This window comes from Dipodomys merriami, unplaced genomic scaffold, assembly GCF_024711535.1.
Source record: "Dipodomys merriami isolate MVZ:Mamm:240054 unplaced genomic scaffold, mDipMer1.0.p SCAF_22, whole genome shotgun sequence".
Classification (NCBI taxonomy): domain Eukaryota; kingdom Metazoa; phylum Chordata; class Mammalia; order Rodentia; family Heteromyidae; genus Dipodomys; species Dipodomys merriami.
In genome coordinates this window covers 14,759,606-14,783,928 of record NW_027203604.1, presented here as the reverse complement: position 1 = coordinate 14,783,928, position 24,323 = coordinate 14,759,606, and the positions used below count along the sequence as shown (strand labels likewise).

The 24,323-nt window shown below is 54.9% G+C and overlaps 2 protein-coding genes across 12 annotated transcripts; both read left to right on the top strand.

Annotated features, from left to right (window-relative positions):
* The first annotated feature begins 3,404 nt into the window (after positions 1 to 3,404).
* Psmg3 (proteasome assembly chaperone 3) lies at positions 3,405 to 5,003 on the top strand. 3 transcript variants are annotated; one of them, XM_070033088.1, is made up of 3 exons: positions 3,405 to 3,477; positions 3,884 to 4,120; positions 4,497 to 5,003. In XM_070033088.1, exons 2-3 carry the CDS (start codon positions 3,905 to 3,907, stop codon positions 4,647 to 4,649), a joined length of 369 nt encoding a protein of 122 aa, XP_069889189.1. In that variant the 5' UTR covers positions 3,405 to 3,477; positions 3,884 to 3,904; the 3' UTR covers positions 4,650 to 5,003. The 3 variants fall into 3 exon arrangements, with proteins under 3 accessions (XP_069889189.1, XP_069889188.1, XP_069889190.1); XM_070033087.1 differs by having other exon boundaries at positions 3,410 to 3,497; XM_070033089.1 differs by lacking the exon at positions 3,405 to 3,477 and adding an exon at positions 3,498 to 3,514.
* Positions 5,004 to 9,453: 4,450 nt separating this feature from the next.
* On the top strand, positions 9,454 to 23,348 carry Tmem184a (transmembrane protein 184A). Of its 9 annotated transcripts, none has more exons than XM_070033413.1 (9): positions 9,454 to 9,610; positions 12,866 to 13,093; positions 20,021 to 20,186; positions 20,488 to 20,578; positions 20,650 to 20,725; positions 20,822 to 20,913; positions 21,207 to 21,412; positions 21,625 to 21,822; positions 22,534 to 23,348. In XM_070033413.1, the coding sequence occupies exons 2-9, from the start codon at positions 12,866 to 12,868 to the stop codon at positions 22,782 to 22,784; spliced, it is 1,308 nt and encodes a 435-aa protein (XP_069889514.1). In that variant the 5' UTR covers positions 9,454 to 9,610; the 3' UTR covers positions 22,785 to 23,348. The 9 variants fall into 9 exon arrangements, with proteins under 9 accessions (XP_069889514.1, XP_069889511.1, XP_069889515.1 ...); XM_070033410.1 differs by having other exon boundaries at positions 12,790 to 13,093; XM_070033414.1 differs by lacking the exon at positions 9,454 to 9,610 and adding an exon at positions 12,003 to 12,186 and having other exon boundaries at positions 21,300 to 21,412.
* The last annotated feature ends 975 nt before the right edge of the window (positions 23,349 to 24,323 follow it).

The window sequence follows — 24,323 nt, the reverse complement described above, 5'->3', positions numbered from 1 at the left end:
GAATCGAACCCAGGGCCTCAAGCATGCAAGGTAAGCGCTCTACCACTGAGCCACCTTCCCAGCCCCTGCACCTACATTTGAAAGAATGCTAGTGGCTGGTTCTCCCTCTCTCATTCCCAAATATCTACCATCTATTTCTTTTTTCCATTTCCTTTTCCTTTTTTTTTTTTTCTTGTGCCAGTCCTGGGGCTTGAACTCAGGGCTTGGGCATGGTCCCTGAACATTTTTTTTCCTCAAAGCTAGTGCTCTACCACTTGAGCCAGAACCCCACTTCTGGCCTTTTGCTATTAATTTGAGATGTGCCTCACAGAGCTGGCGCTGGTGGCTCACGCCTGTAATCCTAACTACTCAGGAAGCTGAGATCTGAGGATTGTGGTTCAAAGCTAGCTGGGCAGAGAAGTCCCCATCAGATTCTTATCTCCAGTTAACCACTAAAAACTGTTAGTGGAGTTGTGGCTCAGAGTGGTAAAGCACCAGCCTTGAACAAAAAGAGTTCAGGCACAGTGCCCAGGCCCTGAGTTCAAACTCTACAACAGGCAAAAAAAAAAAAAAGCCTCACAGACTTTCCTGCCCAGGCTGACTTCTTGAGTAGCTAGGATTGAGCCACCAGTGCCCAGCCCATCATCTAAACATAATAAACTGGGCTGAGAACGTGGCTCAGTGGTAGAGTGCTTGCCTAGCATGCATGAAGCCCTGGGTTCGATTCCTCAGCACCACATAAGCAGAAAAAGCTGAAAGTGGTGCTGTGGCTGAAGTAGTAGAGTGCTAGCCTTGAGCAAAAAAAAGCTCAGGGGAAGGTCCCAGGCCCTGAATTCAGGCCCCAAGACTGGCAAAATAATACTAATACTAACTACAAGAAGCTGTATCTCTCTAAGGCCTGACTCACAGATGTGCTGTCTTCTTCTGCTAGCTGCCTCTTGGTACGACACTAGGGAAAGCTAGGGGTGGTTGTACATGCCTGTAATCTCAGCACTCAGTCGACAGAGGCAGGAGGACCGAGGGAGTCAAGGCCAACTTGGGGTATAGAGAGAGATTTACCTCAGTTGTTTTTTTTTTTTCAAAACGGAGACAATCGGTAATAAAGAGGGAGAGAGGGAAATGAGAGAAATAACAACGACCATTTATTCAAGTGAGAACACCTCACACAAAACCACAGAGGGAAGGGCCTGTTTGCTAATATTGCTCAAGACAGTTGGAGGCCTTGGAGGGCTTGATGGTCACTTCCCGGAGACAGGGGCTGCTGTCTGAAAGAGTCCAGCCAGGGAGCAACACCTTGGATGAGGGTCCCTCCAATTCCCTGGGGGTCAATGGTGCTCCTCATCTGGTGTAGAGCAGTAGAATGACATTCTTTTTTTGTTTTTGTTTTTGTTTTTGCCAGTCCTAGGGCTTGAACTCAGGGCCTGGGCACTGTCCCTGAGCTTCTTTTTGCTCGAGGTCTATTACTTGAGCCACAGTGCCACTTCTGGCTTTTTCTGTGTATGTGGTACTGAGGAATCGAACCTAGGGCTTCCTGCATGCTAGGCAGGCACGCTACCACTAGGCCACATTCTCAGCCCGAATGACATTCTTTTAAAGATGAGAAAAACTGGGAGCTGGTGCCTCACACTTATAATCCTAATTACTCAGGAGGCTGAGATCTGAGGATGGCATACAAATCCACAAGGCTCTTAGCTCCCATTAATCAGCAAAAAGCTAAAAGTGGAACTGGAGCTCAAGTAACAGAGCTCTAGGTGTGGAGCAAAAAGAAAAACTACTCAGGGACAGCACTCAGACCCTGAGTTCAAGCTCCAGTACAAGCACTAAAAAATAAATGAACAAACAAATATGTAAGAAAGAAATCTCTTTCCTCTACCAGCACCACCTCAGCCTAGGACAACCTTTGGTCTTTCTTCTCCTTCATTCTTGCTTTGTATCTACACCCCCCAAAAACCAGACCAAAGGCCATTACATATTTGTTTAGCAGTGTCAAAATGTTGTCTGCCTTGTTCTCCAACATCCCTTCTGTAAAGGTTGACAAGTTTATTTCAGAGGTTTTTGTTTAGCTGGGAGTCAAGTTTCCTGAATCTCTTTGTCTCAAGCAAAGGACCCAGTAGTCGGGGAATAAAAAGCCCAAAGATTTCAAGAGGCAAAGCAACAAGCTGGCAATTTACTCTTGGGGTATGTGGGTGGTTGTGTGTTTAAATTTAGAAAGGACAAAAATGCTTTGCTGAGACATTGATAGCTTCTTCCTTGAGTATTTGTACCAGATTCCCTTTGTATGCCAACTGCAAAGATTACCAAAGCCAAATTCCCTCTTGGCTTATCTACTGAAATCATACTTTGTATAGTCAAAAAAAATCAGTAATTGGGGCTGGGAATGATGATAAGTGGTAGAGTGCTTGCCTAGCTTGCATGAAGCCCTGGGTTCAATTCCTCAGTAGTACATGAACAGAAAAAGCTGGAAGTGGCGCTGTGGTTCAAGTAGTAGAGTACTAGCTTTGAGCAAAAGTAGCCCAGGGACAATGCCCAGGCCCTGAGTTCAAGCCCCAGGACTGGCAAAAAAAAAAAAATCAGAAATTGCTGGATGCCAGTGCTCCCTCCTGTAATCCCAGCTATTCAGGAGACTGAGGTCTGAGGATCGTAGTTCAAAGTCAGTCAGGGCAGGAAAATCCATGAGACTTTTTATCTACAATTAACCATTAAAAGGCTGGAAGTGGAGCTGTGGCTCGAGTCATAAAGCTCCTGCCTTGAGCAAAAAAAGCTAAGAGACAGCGCTCAGGCCCTGAGTTCAAATCCCAGTACTGGCACAAAAACAAAAATCAAAAATCGTTTTGAAAGAAAGGTTCTCCATTTGACTTAGCTGAGACCAGGTGAGCACTGGGGGCTTCCTCAGGGCTTCGTGGTGGAGACCGAGGTCAGCCTGTCAGGACTCAGGTAAGTGGGCAGAGGGGGCTTGAGATGGCGCTGCAGGGGTACCACAGCCCGGGGCAGGGTCTCACAGCCCCACGACCTTCCCTGCGCGCTCGGGACTCTCGCATTGCCTTAATTAGGACCCTGGCCTCTCCTTGGTGCACTCCTCCGGCTTGGGCCTCAGCTGGGCTTCGGAAGGTGGACTCAGGACTCGCCCAGCAGGCCTCCCTGCCTCCACCTGGGTCAGGGGTGAGGCCCAGGCCCATGTACCTAAACACACTAGTCTGCAAAACAAGGCCGCAGCATTTCTGCAGAGCGGGGCTGTGGATGCATACACTCAGCCCTGGCCCGCTCTGACGGGAGAATAAATGTCCAGCATCACTGGCCGGAAGGAAGATCAGGCCGCTCCACACAGGCTTTCCCCGCGGCAGCCCGGAACCCGAGGCGCCCGGGGAGCGGGAGCCACACGGACCCGGCACTCGGAGGACGGAACCGGAAGTTCCGGGACCGGAGGGTGGGGCCTACGGCGGGGCGCGCGCTGGGCGGCTTCCGGCTCAGGTGCCGGCGGCGCGGGCCTGGGGGTCCCGGGTACGGCGGACGCGGGTTCGGTGGGTGTCCCATTTAGGTACCTGCGTCCTGGGGTCCCCACACCTCGGAAGCATGCAGCTCCCCCAAACTGAGGATCCAGAATTGAGGGCGGCGGTGCGGGACCCGGCGGGCAAGGAGCCGTTGGGCTGGATGCTCAACCTTCTGGAAAGTTCCAGGCCAAGTCGGTAGGGGCGTGCACTTATGTGGCCCGGACAGACTGGCCTCGACCTCTCGATCCTCCTGCCCCAGCCTCCCGAGGGCCGGGATTATAGGCGTGCACTACCACACCTGCCCGACACCTGGTTTTTATAATGGGCCTGGCTGGTATTTCTGATTTAGAGCCCCCCCCACAAATGATCATCTGACATTGCTTGACTCAACTCTAATTCTTCCTCTTCAAATTAAGCCGACACTTCAGAACCGGACCATGGAAGGCCAACCCCTGGTGGTGTCCAAGCAGAAGACGGAAGTGGTCTGCGGGGTCTCCACGCAGGTGGTCTGCACGGCCTTCAGCAGCCACATCCTGGTGGTGGTGACTCAGTTCGGGAAGATGGGGACATTGGTCTCCCTGGAGCCCAGCAACGGGGCCAGCGACATCAGCAAGCCACTGCTCACCACCAAAGTCCTCCTCGGGCCGGACGAGGTAAAGAGGCGGGGAAGGGACATGGGAGGCTGGAAGGCCTCTGGTCTGTGGTCCCTAGTCTCAGATTAGAGCTGATGGGGGGTGTTACACGGAAGTTGTCAGAGGTATAAATGCAACATGCTGGTCACTGTGTTTATGCCTGCCGTGTGGGGTGCATGGTTGGGCTCTGCCCCATACCCACCCAATGGTTTAGTGGTGGAGTGGGAAACCAGCTGGGTCCCTGGGAAGCTGTAAGCAGAAAGTCAGGGGTAGGGGTGTGGCGCAGGGGGTGGAGCACCTGTCTGGTGAGCAGGAGGCCATGAGTTCAAACCCCAGTACTGCTGGAAAGAGAAGATGGAGTGTCACAGCAGTGTCCCCTCCCCTGTTGTCCCCTTAGCCCCTCATCCACGTCTTCGCCAAGAACCTGGTTGCATTTGTGTCTCAAGAAGCAGGGAACAAAGCAGTCCTCCTGGCCATGGCCGTGAAAGACAAGAGCATGGAGGGGCTGAAGGCCTTGAAGGAGGTGATCCGGGAGTGCCAGGTGTGGTGAGCAGAGTGGAGCCAGGCAGGGGCAGTTCACTCCCCTCCACAGGTCATGGAGACCCCAGCTGTGGGTGCTGGCACCGTATGGAGCAGGAGCTTTGTGTGGCAGCCTTTTGCCCTTGGATCCAGAAGAAACAGTACTGCCTGGACAGGCGCTGGCTGCCCGGTGACCATGGCAGTGGGTGGCGGCCACGCCTGGGGCATTGGACATGGAGTGGTGGCTCTCATGGCTACATGTGCTCCATGGAAAGCTCAAGGCCGCTCATGACTGACGACCCCGTGTGCAGTAGCACTTGGGATATATATATATATTTTTTTTTTTAATAGAAAATAAACACGGATTTCTAAAATCCTCCCCTGACCTTAGTAACCCTGAAATGTGGCCATTGTGGGGGGGCGTGGCTGCAAAAGCAAAATAGAAGTCCAGCTGCCTGGATGGGTGGAGTCCCAGCACTGGTCCTACCTGCCGCCTGGACAGGGCGAGTCCAGCTGGGTTCTGCCTGCTGGCACTTCACTCATGAACCCCACTTCTGATGAGCTGGCTGTGGACCTGTCCCTGCCACTTCCTGTGCAGTACACAGGCCAGGCTTTGGGAACCACGTTGGGGGGGAAGGGAGACGCATCCATGGAAGGAGCAGCGTGCAGAAGATCAGGTGCAGGACAGGCTTGGTGCAGGCAGCACCACAGGGGCCTTGCCAAGGCACGGCTGGGCGTGACGTCCATGCTGAGGGGCAGGTGGCAGAGGGCTTTCATGTTGAGACAGCTGGATGATCCTGAGCTCAGCAGGGAGCTGGAAAGGTTCTGAGTCAAGTTAATCTGCCCCTTTTTTGTTTTTGTTGGTACTGGAATTTGAACTCAGGGCCTTGCCCTTGGCGTTCTACCACTTGAATCATACCTCAACCCTGTTTGGTTTGGTTCTTTTTTCTTTTTTCCTTTTTTTTTTTGGGGGGGGGTCTGGTTGTGGGACCTGAACTCTGGGCCTGGACGCTGTCCCTTAGCTCTTCAGCTCAAGGCTAGCGCTCTACCACTTGAGCCACAGCGCCACTTCCGGCTTTTTTCTTTTTGCTTATGTGGGGCTGAGGAATTGAACCCAGGGCCTCAGGCATGCAAGGCAAGCGCTCTACCACTGAGCCACCTTCCCAGACCCTGGTTTGGTTCTTTTTTCAAATAGAGTCTCACATTTATACTTAGGCTGTCTCAGACTATGATTCTTCTATTTGTGTCTCCCACATAGCTGAGTTGATAGACATGTGCTACCAGTCTTTTTGATTAAAATGAGGTCTTGGGCTGGGAAGTGGCTCAGTGGTAGAACACTTGCCTTGCATGCTCAAGGCCATGGGTTCGATTCCTCAGCACCACATAAGAAAAAAGAAAAAAGCCAGAAGTGGTGCTGTGGCTCAAGTGGTAGAGTGCTAGCCTTGAGCTGAAGAGCTGAGGGACAGGGCCCAGGTCCAGAGTTCAGGCCCCACGACCGGACCCAAAAAAAAAAAAAATGAGGTCTTGCTAAGATTTTTGTTCAGACTGGCCTCAAACTGCAGTCCTGATCTCTGCTGCCTCAGGAGCTGGAATTACAGTCATGGGTCACTCAACCTAATGTGAACCTGCATTTCAGAAATATTTCCCATTGGGCTGGGAATGAGGTTCAGTGGTAGAGTGCTTGCCTTGCATGCATGAAGCCCTGGATTTGATTCCTCAGTACCACATAAGCAGAAAAAGCCGGAAGTGGCGCTGTGGCTCAAGTGGTAGAGTGCTAGCCTTGAGCTGAATAGCTGAGGGACAGTGCCCAGGCCCAGTTCAAGCCCCACGACTGACAAAAAAAAGAAAAGAAAAGAAATATTCCCCATAGCTGGGTGCTGGTGGCTTACGCCTGTAATACTAGCCACTCAGGAGGCTGAGATCTGAGGATCACAGTTCAAAGCCAGCCCTTTCAATGTCCACCAGAAAACTGAAAGTGGAGCTGTGGCTCACGTGGACTAGCCTTGAGCTGAATCGCTCAGGGACAGCGCCCAGGCCCAGAGTTCAAGCCCCATGACCGACAACAGCAACGACAAAAAATACTCCCCATAGATGTCAGCAAGATCTGGTTGGAGCCAGGGTCAGTGAGCCTGTGGGGGGCTGGGCTCTGCAGAGCAGCAGACTGGCTCTCCCGCATGCCTCACCCCCCTTCCGTATAGTACCCCCAGGGCTCACCCTAGCAGCTGTCACCTTTCACAGGACTTGGACCCAGGAAGAAGGGAAGGTCAGGAGCAGGGTTCATAGCACTCCCAGAGGAGAAGGCAATGATGGTGACCGTGGCCTGGGGCTGGGGGCCACCCACAGGGGACCAGCTTGAATGAATGCTTTACCGAGGGACGGGGTAAGGCCTGTCTATGTCTCCTGTCAACCTATAATTATTCACCATCTGATGATCAGGATTTCGTCTGCAAAGACGAGGTTCCCCTAGCTTACTAGGTGGGGAAACTGAGTTAGCAGGACTCAAATCCAAGTTCAGGTATTCAGCATAAGTTTAATCTAGTTCTACAGGGGTGCTGTGATCCAACCAGCTCCCACGCACGCTGGTGACCTGCTTGGCCTTTGCCACCACTGCTCCTCACAACTAGGTTTTCAGATGGAGAAACTGAGGCTCGCGGAGGTCACACAGTACTCCCAAGCAGAGGACCTGGGATTGGAGCTCCATCAGCAGCTTGTCTCTCAGTGCCCCGGTCCATGTCACGGACAGCTACAGAAGGTCACAGTCCACACAGCACCATGCTCGGTCCAGGCCCTGGTTCTGGTCCAGCCTCTATTTGGGGACTACTAAGAGCCAGATCTGGTGGGCCTGGGCCACCTCCCGGGGTCCCCAGTCTAGGCAGGTGGTGCAGGCACTTAAGGCCCAGGAACATGGAGGCATTGGCCTAGAGATGCCCCAGGGCAGGTGGTGGCCCAGGACGGCAATGGGCAGCTTTACCCTGTGGTATTTACCTGGCCCCACAGCCCTGAGGCTGCCAGCCTGCATGGTGGCACTGAAACTGACCTGCCGATGAACCCAGGCTCTGAGGGCTATAAGTCACACTAAATTACATCTGCCCAAAGCTGTTCCTTAGCTGTAAAAATAAAATTAGACTGCCCAGGCTGTGGTGGCTCACGCCTGTAATCCCAGCTACTCAAGAGGCTAAGATCTGAGGCTCGCAGTTCAAAGCCAGCCCAGGCAGGAAAGTCCATGAGACTTTTTTTTTTTTTTTTTTTTTTTACCAGTCCTGAGGCTTGAACTCAGGTCCCGAGCACTGTCCTTGAACTTGTTTTACTCAAGGCTAGCACTCTGCCACTTGAGCCTCAGCACTACTTCCAGCTTTTTCTGTTTATGTACTACTGAGGAATCGAACCCAGGGATTCATGCATGCTAGGCAAGCACTCTAAAACTAAGCCACATTCTTAGCCTTTTTTCTTTTTGTCTGGGTGGTGGGGGTGGGAGGTACGGGTAGGGGTGGAGGTGGGGAGGAGAGAGGGCTTGAATTCAGGGCCTGGCATTGTCCCTGAGCTCTTTCATTCAAGGCTAGCACTTGAATCACTTGAGCCACAGTGCCACTTGCAGTTTTCTGGTGGTTAATTGGAGATAAGAGTCTCACAAACTTACCTGCTTGGGCTCCCTTTGAACTGTGATCCTCAGATTTCAGCCCCCTGAATAACTGGGATTATAGATTAGAGCCACCAGCACCTGGCTGTGAAACTTGTCTCCAATTAATCAGCAAAAAGCCAGAAGTAGAGCTGTGACTCAAGTGGTATAATACTAGCCTTGACAAAAAAGTTCAGGGACAGCATCCAGGCCCTGAGTTGAAACCCTAGGACACACACACACACACACACACACACACACACACACACACACACACACAAGCCAGGCAGCAACGGCTCACACCTGTAGTTCTAGCCACTTGAGATCAAGAGGGTGGACATTCAAGGCTAGCCTAGGCAGAAATGTCTATGACACTCTTATCTCCAGTTAACCAGGAAATGCTGGTCTAGAAATATGGGTTCAAGTGGTAGAACAGGGGCTGAGAATGTGGCTTAGTGGTAGAATGCTTGCCCAGCATGTATGAACCCCTTGGTTTGATTCCTCAGTATCACATTAAAAAAAAAAATTGGTAGCAAGACCCTGAGTTCAGACCCTGGTGCCAAGCCCAACACGCTTGGGAAGGGGCCCCAGGAAAGACAGAAGCCAGGACAGAAGGAAAGGCGGGAGTCAGGCACTTCACAGACCCTGCCCTGCCACCTGCCACCTCTGCCCTCCTCCAGCACTCCATGGCCACTGGAAAAACTGGTGTTACACGTGGGGTCCTTGCCAAGGCCTACACCTCCAGCTGCTTCCAGAGATCCACCCTGCCGCCCACCCCACAGCCTGGAAGCCCTGGTGCTCAGCCCACCGAAGGCACTGGGCAGTCACAGGAGCCCTTTGGCCCAAGCTGGGCAGGCGTCTTACCCTGAGCCTCCAGATCCCAAACAGGCAAAGGAGGAAGAGGAGCCTCATAGAGGCAAGGCTGCAGGACATCACCCCCCACCCCCCCGCCCCGCTTCACCCCGGTGTGTGAGTGACTGGGCCCAGGGCTGAATGCTGAGCCCCTCACCCAGGCCACAAATCCATCCTGACCCCTGCCACTGTAAGGCACGAGCTGGAGGCCCCTGGGGCTAGGCAGGGAAGGAATGGCAGTCCCCAGAATCTGGGCCTGGGGATGGCAGAGGGTGTGGTGGGGGCGTGGTTTGGTGGGGCTGAATGGGAGGAGCTCCTGGCTGGGCCTGGGCAGGGCCAGCCCTTAGCAGCAAGTGTCTGAGGGACCCAGGCTATTCCAAGGCTGGTGAGGGCTGGGGACACACCGTGGTGGCCATCCTTTGGCCCCTCTCCCAGGCCCAAAGGCTCTGGACGTATCCTGTCTGGAAAACGAAGCTGCTCACCTGCCCAGTGAATCCTGCCAGTGGCCTGGAGCCCCCAGCGAGGTGAGCTAGGGTATGAGCATGTCTGGGGGGCTTTACATGGGACCCATGTCCATGCTGGGACCCTGCAACTCCAGCAGGGGGAGTGGAATCCTGGATTTAATTTTTTTTTTTTAATCTGGGCATCCAACTCCTGGGCACTCCCAGCTCGCTCTGGGGCGCCTTAGGGAGCCACTGGTTCCCACCGAAGGGCCCACGCTCTGGCCGGGTGGCACCCATGTCCTGGTAGAAAGTCCCAGGCCCACACCCAAGGCTGGCAGCATGCTGTGGGGCAGAGGCGGGCAGAGGCAGGCCTTGGCAGGTTCTCCGTGGAGTTGGAGGGAGGGCCCGCCGACTAGACTGGAGAGCTCAGCGGTCCCGTGTCACCATGCTGGCCTGCACTTGGTCTGGGGCCACTAGGTACAAACAGAGCCATCAGTACTCGGGCCAAAAGCCAAGAGAGACCACCCAGACTTCCCCGGTCTGCTGGACACCAGACACCTGGACTCTGAGTCACAGGGGTCCCTGCTGGCACCTGTACCCCAGAATCCTTCAAACACCAGGAAGACAGCAGGTGACAGCCAACCTTGTCTCTGTCCTGATCTGCCCAGCCACACATGGAGGCTTAGATTGGCTGGGGAAACTGAGGCATGGGTTGGTGTAGAGGATGCCCAAGTCCCAGGGTCCTTCCTCCCCCCCCCAAAAAAAATAAGCCAGCATCTGTCCTGTCTTCAGAGAGCTACAGCCTGTCCCTGGTGGGGAGCGGGTCTTGGCTACCAGGAGGCTATGCTACCTGTGGCTGCCCATGGCTGTGGCCTCACCTCCAGTACGAGCAGGCTGCTGGGGCTAGGAGCCCCAGGTCTGGAGCTGGAAAGAGACCCAGAGGGAGGGGGTCAGTGGTTCCAGGCCCCCCAGGACAGAGGACAGCCCGGCTAGACTCCTCACCCTGGGCATTCATCATCTGCACACTCGTGGGAAGAATGAACTGGTAGCACACACCTGTAATCCTAGCTAGTCAGATTATTATTCAGGATCTGAGGATCTTAGTTCCAAGCTGGCCTGAGCAGGAAAGTCCATGAGACTCTCATCTCCACTTCAACCCAAAGAGCCAGAAGTGGAGCTCAAGGACAGTACCCAAGTCCCGAGTTCAACACACACACACACACACACACACACACACACACACACACACACACACACACACACACACACACACACACACACACACACACACACACACACACACACACACACACACACACACACACACAGAGTGTTCTGAAGGGGGCAGGGCAGCCTACACTTCCTCTCCCACTGCCCCACCCTTGTGCCTGTGCCTCTGGCCTGACTCCTTGGCCTTGACCAGCAGGGCGCCCTTGTCATTTCCCATCCTGCCAAACCCAGGGCATGGGTGATAGCTAGGTCAGGGCTATGGCATTGGCTGAAACATAAACCTTATCACCAGTGCCGCTGCCTACGGTGCTGATCCCTGTCTGGAGGACAGGAAGCCAGCCAGTGGGCCTGCTCACCAGCCAGAATGTCAGGGTGCCCGGCAGGTGCTGCCCAGTCCCTGTGGAGGGCCCAGACAGGACGTGCATCTTGGCTGAGGGCAGGCAGCTTGGGCTGGAGGGCCTCTTGGGGCCAAGGGGCACTGCAGAGGAGGGGTGAGGGCGCCAGCTGGGGGAGGTTCTGTCACAGCTTGTCCATTGCCAGCAGCAGACCTGCCCATGAGGGGAAATGCAGGTGTCCCTCTGGGGCTTGCTGGGCCAGCCGGCAGGGACTCTAGTCTCCTGGCCACAGTAAACAGTGGTCAGAGGCCTCACTGCGGGGATGGATCTGGGCAGGCAGGTCTGTCCTGTGGGCCCGATCAAGGTCCCTGCCAGGGAAATCAGGTCCAGCCTGCCCAGTAGCCTCTCCTGAGTGGGTGTGGACTGTGGCACCTGCCTCTGGGCGAGGCCACAGAACAGGTGGGGAGAGCCAGCCTCCTTCCTGCCTCCTTGGGGACGCTCTTGAACCCTCCCTTATCTCCCCTGGGGGCTAGAATGGGGATTCTGTGCAGGGGTGCCAGGGGATGTGAGAGTCAGACATGACCCCTCCCCTCCAGACCCCGTCTACTGCTGAATCCACCTTAGGGCAGCGAGGCCAAGCCCCCGCTGGGAGGGGTCCTTGCCAAGCACACACAAGCCCTGGGGTTCCGTTCCTAGTACTACAAAAACAAAGTGCTTTAAACGAAAAACCAACCTGTCTCTCTGCCAAGGCAGGCAGCTACTTGGCCATCTGGTGCCCACAGGTGGGGGCAATTGGGAGCCAGCTGCCTGTCCACAGACAGCCTGGGAGGGATAGAGTGTCCCCAGGGAGGGGCCAGCCTGGCTCCTCCCCCTCCCTCCCTTCCTTCCGCCCTCCGCCCCTCGGGAGCTCAGGTGGCCCCTGGCCAGGTGAGGCCTTGGCCGCCAGGCCCGGTACAGCCCTCCAGATAACGGCTTTGCTCCACCCCCACACCGGCTGCCAGTGGGGGCCACGTGGCCACGGGAATGACCAGCCAGGCCTTCCCAGAGGCCGGGCCTCCCCAGGCTGAAGCTAGGAGCTTCCTGGCCACGGAGGTAGGCACTGGGCCCTCTGGCTGCCAGCTAGAGCCTGGTAAGGACAGACAAGGCATGGGGGAGAGGAAGGGCCGGGCGGGTGTCAGGGTCAGGGACACAGGGACAAGGTGATGCTGGGCTGGCACGGTGAGTGGGCTGAGCCCCTCCTGTTTGCTAGAGGCTTCTCTCCAGACCCCTGGCTAGGCAGGACAGCCAGGAGGCCCCCAGCTATTCTTTGGAAGTTTGGTTTCTTTGGGGCTGAGGATGGGGGTTGGGTCAAGGGAAGGATGGTGGAGAGGGGTCCCCAGGACCCAAGGTCCTGAGGTCTGAGTTCAGGAAGCTGAGCCCCTTTGGGCAGAAAGGGACCCAAGGGGCCCTGTGCTTTGACTTTGACTGGGGTCAGGGTAGCGTTTGTGTTTGGGAGATAGTCACACCCCAGTTTCTCCAGCAGCACAAATGCCCATGCGGGAGGGGGGAAGGGGAGGGGGCGGGGCTGCCAGAGAAGGTGGTCAGGCAGAGACCTGGCCCCCACATAGGGGCGGAGGCTTAGCACAGGGCACGGTCTGGCAGAGCCCTCTTCTAGGGCCCCTACGCGGCTCAGCCCCCACATACTCTCCCTCCTAGGGCCCAGCCCTGCACAGCCCTGCCCTGCTCCTTGGCCCTTCACCCCTCCCAGTTCTGCCCTCCCGCGCTTCTCCAGATGAGTAATGCCTCTGGGCTCCTGGAATCAGCCGGAGTACCCCTGGCATCCTCCACCTGGCCTCAGCCCAGCGCCCCCCCAGCCATGCCTACAGTGCCAGCCGGGCCACAGATGGCCCGCGTGGAGAACGCGTCCCAGGGAGCCCCACGGCTCTTCCTCACCACCGCGCTGGCCAGAGGCGTCTCAGGAGTCTTCGTATGGACAGCCCTGGTGCTCACCTGCCACCAGGTAAGCCCCTGACCTGAGCCTCTGGAGGCCCGATGTCCAAGGGACACTGGCCCGGCTGGAGCAGAGGAGAGGTACCCAGGGCCTCGGCAGTGGTGTTAGCCTGGGGTTCAGGAAACAGGAGGGGACCGGGCTTCAGGACAGGCCCATGGGAGCCAGGCCTGCAGGGAGCAGGTGCCAGCTGAGCACGACCTGAGGTCAGCAATGGGGATCTATTTCACAGACAGGATCACTGAGGCCCAGAGAGACCCCCCAACCCCAAGTTCTTTCTTAGGCTCATATAGAAGGGCCTTCTCCCTCATGGGTGCAGAGAAAAGCTGGCAAGGACCCAGACTTTGCTCTATGGGGAACGACATGCTGGAAACAGAAAGGAATTAGGGGGGGTGGGGGAGGGGGCTGGAGGGCAGGGAGCTGGGAAGCAGGGCTAGCTTGTGGGCACAGTGCCCCTGAGGGGGCTGCCCTCCCTCATCTCCTCACATGGGACAGAAGCCACATCCTGAGTGCCCCCCACAGACTGAGCATGCATCAGCTGGGGGGCTGCAGGTCAAGAAGGGCCAATGTGGGGGGGGGGATAGTCTACCTGAGCTCCAAAGCTGGGTGTGGAGGCTGGGGCAGGTTTAGGGCTCTGAGCTTTTGCAGGGATACACAGTGGCCGGGCAGGTGTCCCCAGGAGGCTGAGGTAGGCATGGTACTTGCACTTGGGGCTGGCAGCGGGGTAGGGGGTGCTGGGAGGGTGGGAGGGGGAGGGCTGATGTTTCCTCTGGGATGGCCCTGGGTGCCAAAGCCGATGTAGATGGACAGATGGGCCCAGGGCAGGCGCCACCTGGGGACAGGCAGCCCAGTATCTGGGACAGGCAGTGAGAGCAGTCAGTCCCCCTGTGAACCATGCATGTCCAGACAGGACCTCAACACTCAGGATGCAAGGGGGACCCAGGCAGCCTCCATCCTGGGCCCACAGAGCAGGGGTAGAGCTGCAGACAGAGGTAGCAGGAGGCCAGCCTTCCTCCCCAAGCAGTGGGGGGGGGGGGGCTTGCAGGACCTCCTGTCCTCAAGCTAATCCCCCACCTAGTGTGGGGAGACACCACGCCAGCCACTCTTTTAAGAGCCTGGCCTGTGAGAGATGGGGGTTTGACCTTGCTTTACTATTGAGGAAATGGAGGCTAGAGAAGGCAGTAGCTTCGCAAGGTCACACACCAGGTGGTGCCAGCCCTAGAGAGGTCTCCCCTGGCACCAGCAGGAGGGGGTGTGCCTGATAAACCTGGGCGCTGATGCCAGCGGGCCTCTCCCCACCCACATACCACCCCTGTGCTCAGAGCCTGCCTCCACCGCCTCCCCCAGAGCACACCTCCTCCTCCTCCAGGAAGCCCTCCACCCCTGTGCCCTGGACCCAGGACCATGTTCCCTGCTCTCTCCTGCCCCTGTTCCTGTTCTGCCACGACCTTATAGAAAATTTGGAAAATCTGGGAAGGTTTAAAGCTTATGATCACAATCACGTTTGCCAGGCATTTGTAGTGCACTGGGGGCCCTGCTTAGTTTGTCATCCTGGTTTGTTGTTGTTGATTGTAGGGATTTGAACTCAGGGCCTGGGCGCTGTCCCTTAGCTCTTTTTTTTTGTCAGTCCTGGGGCTTGAACTCGGCCTGGGCGCTGTCCCTCAGCTCTTCAGCTCAAGGCGAGTGCTCTACCACTTGAGCCACAGCACCACTTCTGGTTTTCTGATGGTTTATTGGAGATAAGAATCTCACAGACTTTCCCAGGCTGGCTTTGAACTGCAGTCCTCAGATCTCAGCCTCCCGAATAGCTAGGATTACAGATGTGAGCCACCAGTGCCTGGTGAAGGTTGTTTTTCTTTTTTCGGTTGTGGGGTCTGAACTGTGGCCCTGGGCTCTGTCCCTCAGCTCTTCAGTTCAAGGCTAGCACTCTACCACTTGAGCCACAGCGCCACTTCTGGCTTTTTCTGCTTATGTGGTGTTAAGGAATCGAACCCAGGGCCTCAGGCAGGCAAAGCAAGCACCACCTTCCCAGTCCCTGGCAAAGGTTATTTTTTAAAAATTCTGATTATGTAGTTTCTAGGAGGGAGTACAAGTCTAAAACCCTTCTCTGTTGAGAGCCAGCCTTCTCTGCGTGGATCTGCCTGTGTGTGGGCTGGGACGTGCCCCTGCCTTGGCCCCAGTGTGACACTTAGCAGGACTCAGGAGTCTGGTGGAATGAATGACTGAGTGTATTCGCTGCTGGAGTGTTGGCCAAGAGCACTGTCTCATGAGTTACAATGTGTTACATGCCTGAAAGTTACAGAAAGAATAGATCTGAGGCAGGGCACTGGTGGCTCATACCTAATCTCAGCTACTCAAAGCAGAGAGCAGGAAGATCATGTTTGGTGGCCAAACCTGGAAAAAAGTTATAGAGACCCCATCTCAATCAGTAGCTGGGCACTATGGGCTGTATACCTGTCATCTCAGCGATGGTGGAAAATGGAACTTGGAAGATTGTCGGCCAGCCCAGCCAGTGCAAAAAACCTTAAGATCCAAAATTTAAAAATGGCCAGATAAAAAGGACTAGAGGGCCGGGCGCTGGTGGCTCACGCCTGTAATCCTAGCTACTCAGGAGGCTGAGATCTGAGGATCGCGGTTCAAAGCCAGCCCGGGCAGGAGAGACCGTGAGACTCCTATCTCCAATAAACCACCAGAAAACCGGAAGTGGCGCTGTAGCTCAAGTGGTAGAGCGCTCGCCTTGAGCTGAAGAGCTGAGGGACAGCGCCCAGGCCCAGAGTTCAAGCCCCACGGCCGACAAAAAAAAAAAAAAAAAAAGGACTAGAGGCTGAGTACTGGTGGCTCATGCCTGTCATCCTAGCTACTCTGGAGGCTGAGATCTGAGGATTGCATTCAAAGCCAGCCCAGACTAGAAAATCCTTGAGACTCTTATCTCTAATTAACCACCAGAAAACCAGAAGCGGAATTGTGGTTCAAAGTGGAAGAGAGCAGCCTTGAGCAAAAGAAGCTCAGGCATAGTGCCCAGGCCTTGAGCTCAAGCCTCAAGACTGGCACAAAAATAAATAAATAAGTAAGTAAATAAATAAATAATAGAGGCATGTCTCAAGTGGTAGAGCCGCTTGCCTGTCTAGCAACTTGAAGCTCTGGTTCAAATTCTAAATACTGCCCCCATGCCCCCCACCCAAAAAAAGGTACATTTTAGAGCTGGACACCTGTAGCTCACACCTTTAATTCTAGCTACTCAGGAGGCTGAAGTCTGAGTGTCAAGATTAAAAGCCAGCCAGAAGAGACAGCAAAAAGCTGGAAGTGGGGCTGGGAATGTGGCTCAGTGTTAAAGTGCTTGCCTAGCATGCATGAAGCCCTGAGTTCAGATACAGAAACAGAAACAGCCAGAAGTGGTGCTATAGCTCAAGTGGTAGAGTGCTAGCCTTGAGTGAAAAGGTGAAGTTAGAGTGCAAGGTCCTGAGTTCAAGTCCTAATACTGGCAAACACACACACACACACACACACACACACACACACACACACACACACACACACACACACACACACACACACACACACACACACACACACACACACACACACACACACACACACACACACACACCACATTTTTAAGCCAGGTATGGTGGTTCAGGTCTTTTAAACCCAGCACTCAAGAGATTGAGGTGGCTCAGTGGTAGAGTGCTTACCTTGCATGCATGAGGCCCCTGGGTTGGATTCCTCAGCACCACATAAGCAGAAATATGCTGGAAGTGGTGCTGTGGCTCAAGTGGTAGGGCACTAAACTTGAGCTAAAATGCTGAGGGACAGCCAGGCCCAGAGTTCACCCCCCAAGACTACCACCAACAACAACAACAAAAAGATTGAGGCAGGGGCTGAAGAGTTAGCCTGGCTGCACAGTGAGACTGTTTCAAAACAGTGGTAGAGCGCTTGCCTCACATGCATAAGGCCCTGGGTTCGATTCCTCAGCACCACATAAACAGAAAAATCCAGAAGTGGCACTGCGGCTCAAGTGGTAGAGCGCTAGCGTTGAGCTGAAGAGCTGAGAGACAGTGCCCAGGCCCAGAGTTCAGGCCCCACGACCGACAAACAAACAAACAAAAAATACAACTTATCACAAAAGCTGGTGAGCATGTTTAGTGCTATTAATTGACTTGATTTAACTCTCTGCATATGTCTGCAAAACCTTGGGTTGAACATTGTTGCCATATAACATTATTGGTTAATTAGGAGTAAGTTTTTCTTTTTTGTTGTTGTTGTTGTTGATCCTTGGTCATAGGGCTTGAACTCGGGGCCTTGGCACTGATCCTGAGCGTTTTCCCTTAAGGCTAGCGCTCTACCACTTTGAGCCACAGCACCACTTCCAGTTTTTTTTTATGATTAATTGGAGATAAGAGTTTTACAGACTTGCCTGCCCAGGCTGGCTTTGAACCTCAATGCTCAGCTCTCAGCCTCCTGAGTAGCTAAGATTACAGGCATGAGCCATCACAAGCACCCTACTAGAGTAAGTTTTTAAGCTGGGTGCAGTAGCACATGCTTATAATTCTAGCATTCAGAAGGCTGAGGCAGGAGGATGAAGGATGGTGATTTCAAGGCCAGCCTGAGCTTCATAGTGAGATCCTGTCTCAACTCAGGGCCTGGGCACTGTCCTTGAGTCTCTTTGTGGTGTTCAAGGCTAGCACTCTACCACTTGAACCACAGCACTACTTCCAGTATTTGAGTGATTAATTGGAGATAAGAATCTCATGGGGACTTTTCTGCCCAGGTTGGCTTTGAACTGCAATTCTCAGATGTCAGCCTCCTGAGTAGCTTGGATTACAGGTATGAACCACCAGTGCCTGGCTAAAAAAAATTTTTTTTGTCAGTCATGGGGTTTGAACTCTGGAAGTGGGCACTGTCCCTCAGCTCTTCAGTTCAAGGTGAGTGCTCTACCACTTGAGCCACAGCACCACTTCTAGTTTCTGGTGGTTTATTGGAGTTAAGAGTCTCACGGAGGGGCTGGGAAGGTGGCTCAGTGGTAGAGCGCCTGCCTCGCATGCGTGAGGCCCTGGGTTCGATTCCTCAGCATCACATAAGCAAAAAAAGAAAAAAGCCGGAAGTGGCCCTGTGGCTCAAGTGGTAGAGTGCTAGCCTTGAGCTGAAGAGCGCCCGGGCCCAGAGTTCAGGCCCCACGATCGAAACCCCCCCCCCCCAAAAAAAAAGAGCTTCACGGACTTTCCTGCCGGGGCTGGCTTTGAACCATGATCCTCAGATCTCAGCCTCCTGAGTAGCTAGGATTACAGGTGTGAACCACTAACACCCGGCTTAAAATAATTTTTTAAGAGGGTAGGGATGTAGGTCAGTGATAGAGCTGTGTGTGTGTGTGTGTGTGTGTGTGTGTGTGTGTAATCTGTGCTAGTAAGGTTAAAACTCAGGGTTCTATGCTTGCTAGGCAGGACTCTATCACTGAGCCACTCCTCCACCCATTGGGGTTTTTTTGGTTGTTGTTGATCGTGGGGCTTACCCATTGTTTTGTTGATGGTGGTCATGAGGTTTGAACTCAGGGCCTGGGCACTGTCCCTGAGCTTTTTGTTGTTGTTGTTCAAGGCTTGTGCTCTTCCACTTGGAGTCACAGCTCCACTTCTGGTTTTCTGGAGGTTCATTGGTGATAAGAGTCTCACGGACTTTCCTGCCTGGACTGGCTTTGAACTGCTCTCCTCAGATCTCAGCCTCCTGAGTAGCTAGGATGACAAGCATGAGCCACCAACTCCCAGCTTCAGCCTTTACCAAAAAAAAAAAATCTGGTTATTTTTTGAGATAGGGTCTTGATTTTTGCCTAGTCAGCCTGTGCTACAATCTTCCTGTTTAACACTTTCCACAATAGCTGGTGTGGGGCTGGGAAGGTGGCTCAGTGGTAGAGCGCTTGCCTTGCATGCCTGAGGCCCTGGGTTCGATTCCTCAGCACCACATAAACAAAAAAAAAAGCCAGAAGTGGTGCTGTGGCTCAAGTGGTAGAGCGCTAGCCTTGAACTGAAGAGCTCAGGGACAGTGCCCAGGCCCAGAGTTCAGGCCCCACGACTGGACCCCCAAAAAAACCCAAAAAACAAACACAATAGCTGGTGTGACAGACATATATCAACACAGCCGATGCTTGGGATAGGAGAAGTCTCACTAACTTTTTGCCCAGACTGGCAAAAATTGCTATCTCTGGAGTAGGTAGGATTACGTGTGTAAACTACAGCGCCTGGCTACAAATATACTTGTATGTACTAAGTATATATGTAATTTTATATATATATTACACCTATATGATTGCAATAGAAAAATATTTATTTTTGTCATTGTAATAAGTGTGTTCACTGCAGAAAACTAAGAGATAGCTGGGCATGGTGTCACAAACCGGTAATTCCAGCCTTCAAGAAACTGAGGCAGGGGCTGGGAAGGTGGCTCAGTGGTAGAGCGCTTGCCTTGCATGCCTGAGGCCCTGGGTTCGATTCCTCAGCACCACATAAGCAAAAAGAAAAAAGCCAGAAGTGGTACTGTGGCTCAAGTGGTAGAGCGCTAGCCTTGAGCTGAAGAGCTGAGGGACAGCGCCCAGGCCCAGAGTTCAGGCCCCACGATGGGACCCACAAAAAAAAAAAAAAAAAAAAAAAAACAAGAAACTGAGGCAGGATGATAGAGAACTTACAGCCAGTTGGGGCTGTATTTTTAGACTCTGTCAAGGGAGGGAGGGAGGAAGGAAGGAATGAAGGAAGGAAGGAAGGAAAGAAGGAATGAAGGAAGGAAGGGAGGGAGGGAGAGAGGAAGGAGAGAATTAGGGAATATAGGAGAATGTAAGGCCTTGACAGCCAGAGGCTGGAAGTGCCACCCACTGCCACTTTCTTCCTGGGCTGGCACGGGTGGCAGGGGTGGAAGGGGCCAGTAGCTCTACCCAAACCCTCTGTACTGGTCGCCTAGATCTACCTGCACCTGCGCTCCTACACAGTGCCTCACGAGCAGCGCTATATCATTCGCCTGCTGCTCATTGTGCCCATCTATGCCTTCGACTCCTGGCTCAGCCTCCTCCTCCTGGGAGACCACCAGTACTACGTCTACTTTGACTCTGTGCGGGACTGCTACGAAGGTGCTGCCTATGTCTGGGGGGAGGGGGGTGGACAGGAGGCTGTACACATAGGCCTGCTCCCCTGGCCAACCCCAGGGCACCTGGCCCTGCCAGCCCTACTGGGGTGGGGAGGCTGCCCAGAGGGATCAGTGTGAGTTAGGAGACTGGGGGGCCGGGGGGCTCTGAGCTATGGCTGTGACCTGCCCCCCCCTACGAACCTCAGCTTGTACTCCCATAACATGGGCACCCCGGGTGTTGGGTAGGTCTGACAGAGTTGGCCTGCGGGCCTCGGGCTCATGCCAGCCCCTCCGTCGCCCGGCAGCCTTTGTGATTTACAGCTTCCTCAGCCTGTGCTTCCAGTACCTAGGGGGAGAGAGCACCATCATGGCTGAGATCCGTGGCAAGTCTATCAAGTAAGCCCCGCCCTGCCCCACCCCCCACCCCGCAGCCCCACCCCCATCCTCTCAGCCTCTCTCTCCCCCAGGTCCAGCTGCTTCTATGGGACCTGCTGCCTCCGGGGCATGTCCTACTCCATTGGCTTCCTGCGCTTCTGCAAGCAGGTAAGGAGCTGTGCCCCCCTGTGTGCCCTCCCCCCACCTCGGCCAGGCTGGTGCCAGCCCTGCCCACTGCTCCCCACTGTCCCCCACTATCCCCAGGCCACGCTGCAGTTCTGTATCGTGAAACCTATCATGGCTGTGACCACCATCATCCTCCAGGCGTTTGACAAATACCACGATGGGGACTTCAAGTAAGGAAGGGGGGCAGCAGGGAGGGTGCAGGCCATCAGAAGCGGGGTTCCGCGTGGCCTCTTCCTCCTGGGGACAGAGGAGGTCGTGGGTGGCTTCCTGACAGAGGAGGCCGGGCAGTGCTGGTGAGGGAGGGCCTGGAAGATTCCCCCACCTCCACCCCCCGCCAATGCCTGCTTCCTCAGTGCTGTCCCAGGCCCTGGGCAGAAGACTGTCCCACCCAGAGGGGACAAAGCAGGCTGGTGACATCTTTGGGGGTCATGGGCCACTCTGACCAGCAGTTCCTCTGGCCCAGTGTCCACAGCGGCTACCTGTACGTGACCCTTGTCTACAACACTTCCGTCAGTCTGGCCCTCTACGCCCTGTTCCTCTTCTACTTCGCCACCAGGGAGCTCCTGCGGCCCTTTGAGCCAGTCCTCAAGTTTCTCACCATCAAAGCGGTCATCTTCCTCTCCTTCTGGCAGGGTGTGTGGTCCCCATGGGGATGGGGACTGTCAACAGGTAGAGGGAAGATGCTTGGGGGCGGGGGGGGGGGCGTAGGTCAGCACACAGCAGCTTCTGAAGCCCTGGTCTCTGCCAGGCTAGAGCTGGGAATGGTAGGGTAGACTTCGATGGCTGCCTGGCCTTTGCTCCTGCCAGCCTCAGGCCTGGGAGGAAAAGCTAGCCAAGGTAAGAGCTGTGGCCTTTGCCTGAGTGACCTCGCCCATTCCCAGGGCTGCTGCTGGCCATCCTGGAGAGGTGTGGGGTCATCCCTGAGGTCCAGGCTATTGATGGCACCAGGGTGGGGGCAGGCACACTGGCCGCGGGCTACCAAAACTTCCTCATCTGCATTGAGATGGTCTTCGCCTCCATTGCCCTGCGCTATGCCTTCACCTGCCAGGTGTACTCTGAGAAGAAAGAGCATTCACCAGGTAAGCCAGGCTTGCCAGCCAGAGTACCTGAATGCACCCCAGGGGTGGACATCTAAGCCAGGGGCAGGCAGGGGTCTCGGAGCTCTGAGGGGCAGGGCTGGCATCCCTAGAAAGTGGGTGTGTGGGTGTAGTCGCCCAGATTACTTGCCTCTCCCCCCTGCCCCCAAAATCCCAGAGCCAGACATGTATCTCCCAGGGGAAGAGCCAGGTGCTGGTGGCTCACACCTGTAATCTTAGCTACCTAGGAGGCTAAGGTCTAAGGATCAGGGTTCAAAGTCAGCCTGGGCAGAAAAACCACATGAGATTCTCATCTCTAATTTACCAGAAAAAATAAATTTAAAAAATTAAAAAAATTAAAAGTGTGTGTGAGAGAGAGAGAGAGAGAGAGAGAGAGAGAGAGAGAGAGAGAGAGAGAGACAGAGACAGAGACAGAGAGAGACAAAGACAGAGACATAGAGACAGAGACACAGAGAGTGAGAAAAAGAGAGAGTGCGCAATCAGTGGGAGGCCCCTGGTGAGAGTCTGAAGGCCAGGGTTATGTTTGAGGGACCAACCCTGCTAGCCAAGGTAAGGGTGAATGGACATCCAAGGACCCCCAGCCCTGCCTGAGGTGGAGTTGAGAGACAGAGTTAGGGCTAAGTCCCCGGATAGAGTCTCCTAGGGGATGGCTGGGGTCCACGGAGCCCCCACCCACCGCTGTTCCGCCCTCAGGCCCCCCAGCCCCCATGCAGAGCATCTCCAGCGGCCTCAAGGAGACCATCAGCCCTCAGGACATCGTGCAGGATGCCATCCACAACTTCTCCCCAGCCTACCAGCAGTACACGCAGCAGGCCACGCACGAGGCCCCGGGTCCCGGCCACCCCGTACCTGGCACCCTCCCTGGTCTGGCCAGTAGCTCTGGAGGGGGCAGGAAGAGCCGGAATGTGGAGAAACGCATGCTGATCCCCTCGGATGACCTGTAGCGGGCCTCAGGGTCTGCGTGACTGGCTGGGGGCACAGTCTGCCCGGTCCTCGGGAAAGACAGGGTCCCCCACCCTCAACTCTCTTATCGAAGGTCCAGCCTACAAGGCCATGGAGACCTTTTCATACTGTGTCCAGTCAGGGGTCAGGGTGCCTATGGGCCACAGCATGGGAGAAGTCATCTGGGCATGCTAGATAGGCCTGAGGACCCACTGGGTACCTGGCCACAGACCTCAGGGGGGTCATTGAAAGGCTGGACATGAACGTGGCCGGGGGTCACACATGGTATAATAGAGGATGGCCAAGTCTCAGGTCAGGGGCTGCAGGGAGAACTGGGTACCCAGCCTGACAGAGGGACCCAGTGGTGTGGACAGGAGGTGTGCCAAGCCTGGGTGAGGGCCCCTGGGTGCATAGAGAAGCCCCCTCCCCCAACTCCAGCCACAGGAGCCTGGTGCGGCCCTGACCTGCATCCATCTGCACAGACCCGCTGTGGGCTGGCCTTCCAAGCACACTGTCACCTCCCTGTGAGCTCTCCTTATTTATAGATAAACACCTTGAATTTTTAATTTTCTTATTTATTTATTTGGTCAGTTGTGGGGTTTGAACTCAGGGCTTGGGTGCTGTCCCTCAGCTCTTCTGCTCAAGGCTATTGCTCTACCACTTGAGCCACAGCACCACTTCTGGTGGTTAATTGGAGATGAGTCTCATGAACTTCACTGCCCCGGCTTAAACTGTAGCCCTCACATCTCAGCCTCCTAAGTAGCTAGGATGACAGGTGTGAGCCACTGGCACCCAGCTACACCTTGGGTTTTCTAATGCTTGTTGAACCTCTCTTCCGGCAGGGCCAGGATGGGTGGGGGAGGGGAGGCGGTAAGGCGTAATATGTCAGGTAGGGTCCCAGGACCTGGGGCAGCCAGGACCTGGGTGGCCTGGGGCAGCCACCTGCGGTGTGGCTGCAGTCAGGCCATGTAAGACAAACTAGAATTCATCATCAAATGCCATTGGATGCCATCTGTTGTCCAGAGGCTCCAGGGAGGCCGAAGCAGCCGCCTCTCTCTGGACTGTATCAGCCTTGTCCTACAGCGGGCAGGTGGGGCAATCTAGAATGGCTGGGTACAAGGGTCTCAGTTCTGGGAGACTGCTTTGCCTTTTTCCTGCTCCTGTTCCTGTTCCTGCTCCTCCTCCTCCTTATTCCCTTCTTTCTCCTCTGTGCCAAGTGGACAGGTGCCGGACTAGAGGATCACCTTAGAAACTGGTGCCCTTTGGGAACCTTCTAGAGGGGACCTAGCACTGGACACTGTCTCCCGGGCAGAGGGGGCATGCAGGGCAGGAGTCTGGGTGCCACAGCACAGGCTGCAAGGAACCTGCTGCCCGGTTGGGCACCACAGACAGGAAGGACCAGCGGGCACCAATCAGCCAGGGACACTCAGCTGGGTGGCAACCGTCCAGTCACATGAGCCACACGGCGGGGCGGCTCCCCTGGCTTCTCCGTGTGGGGAGGATGGGGACAGGAAAGCAAGGCCAGTGGCTTCTTGGGGCCC

What these genes read in the sequence shown, in the direction of transcription:
- Psmg3 (XM_070033088.1), top strand. Translation starts at nt 3,905, where the DNA reads ATGGAAGGCCAACCCCTGGTGGTGTCCAAGCAGAAGACGGAAGTGGTC. An exon ending in TCCTCCTCGGGCCGGACGAG is followed by an intron (nt 4,121 to 4,496) that starts GTAAAGAGGCGG and finishes TTGTCCCCTTAG; the next exon opens with CCCCTCATCCACGTCTTCGC.
- Tmem184a (XM_070033406.1), top strand. Translation starts at nt 12,118, where the DNA reads ATGACCAGCCAGGCCTTCCCAGAGGCCGGGCCTCCCCAGGCTGAAGCT. An exon ending in GGAGCTTCCTGGCCACGGAG is followed by an intron (nt 12,187 to 12,865) that starts GTAGGCACTGGG and finishes GCGCTTCTCCAG; the next exon opens with ATGAGTAATGCCTCTGGGCT. An exon ending in TGTGCGGGACTGCTACGAAG is followed by an intron (nt 20,187 to 20,487) that starts GTGCTGCCTATG and finishes GTCGCCCGGCAG; the next exon opens with CCTTTGTGATTTACAGCTTC.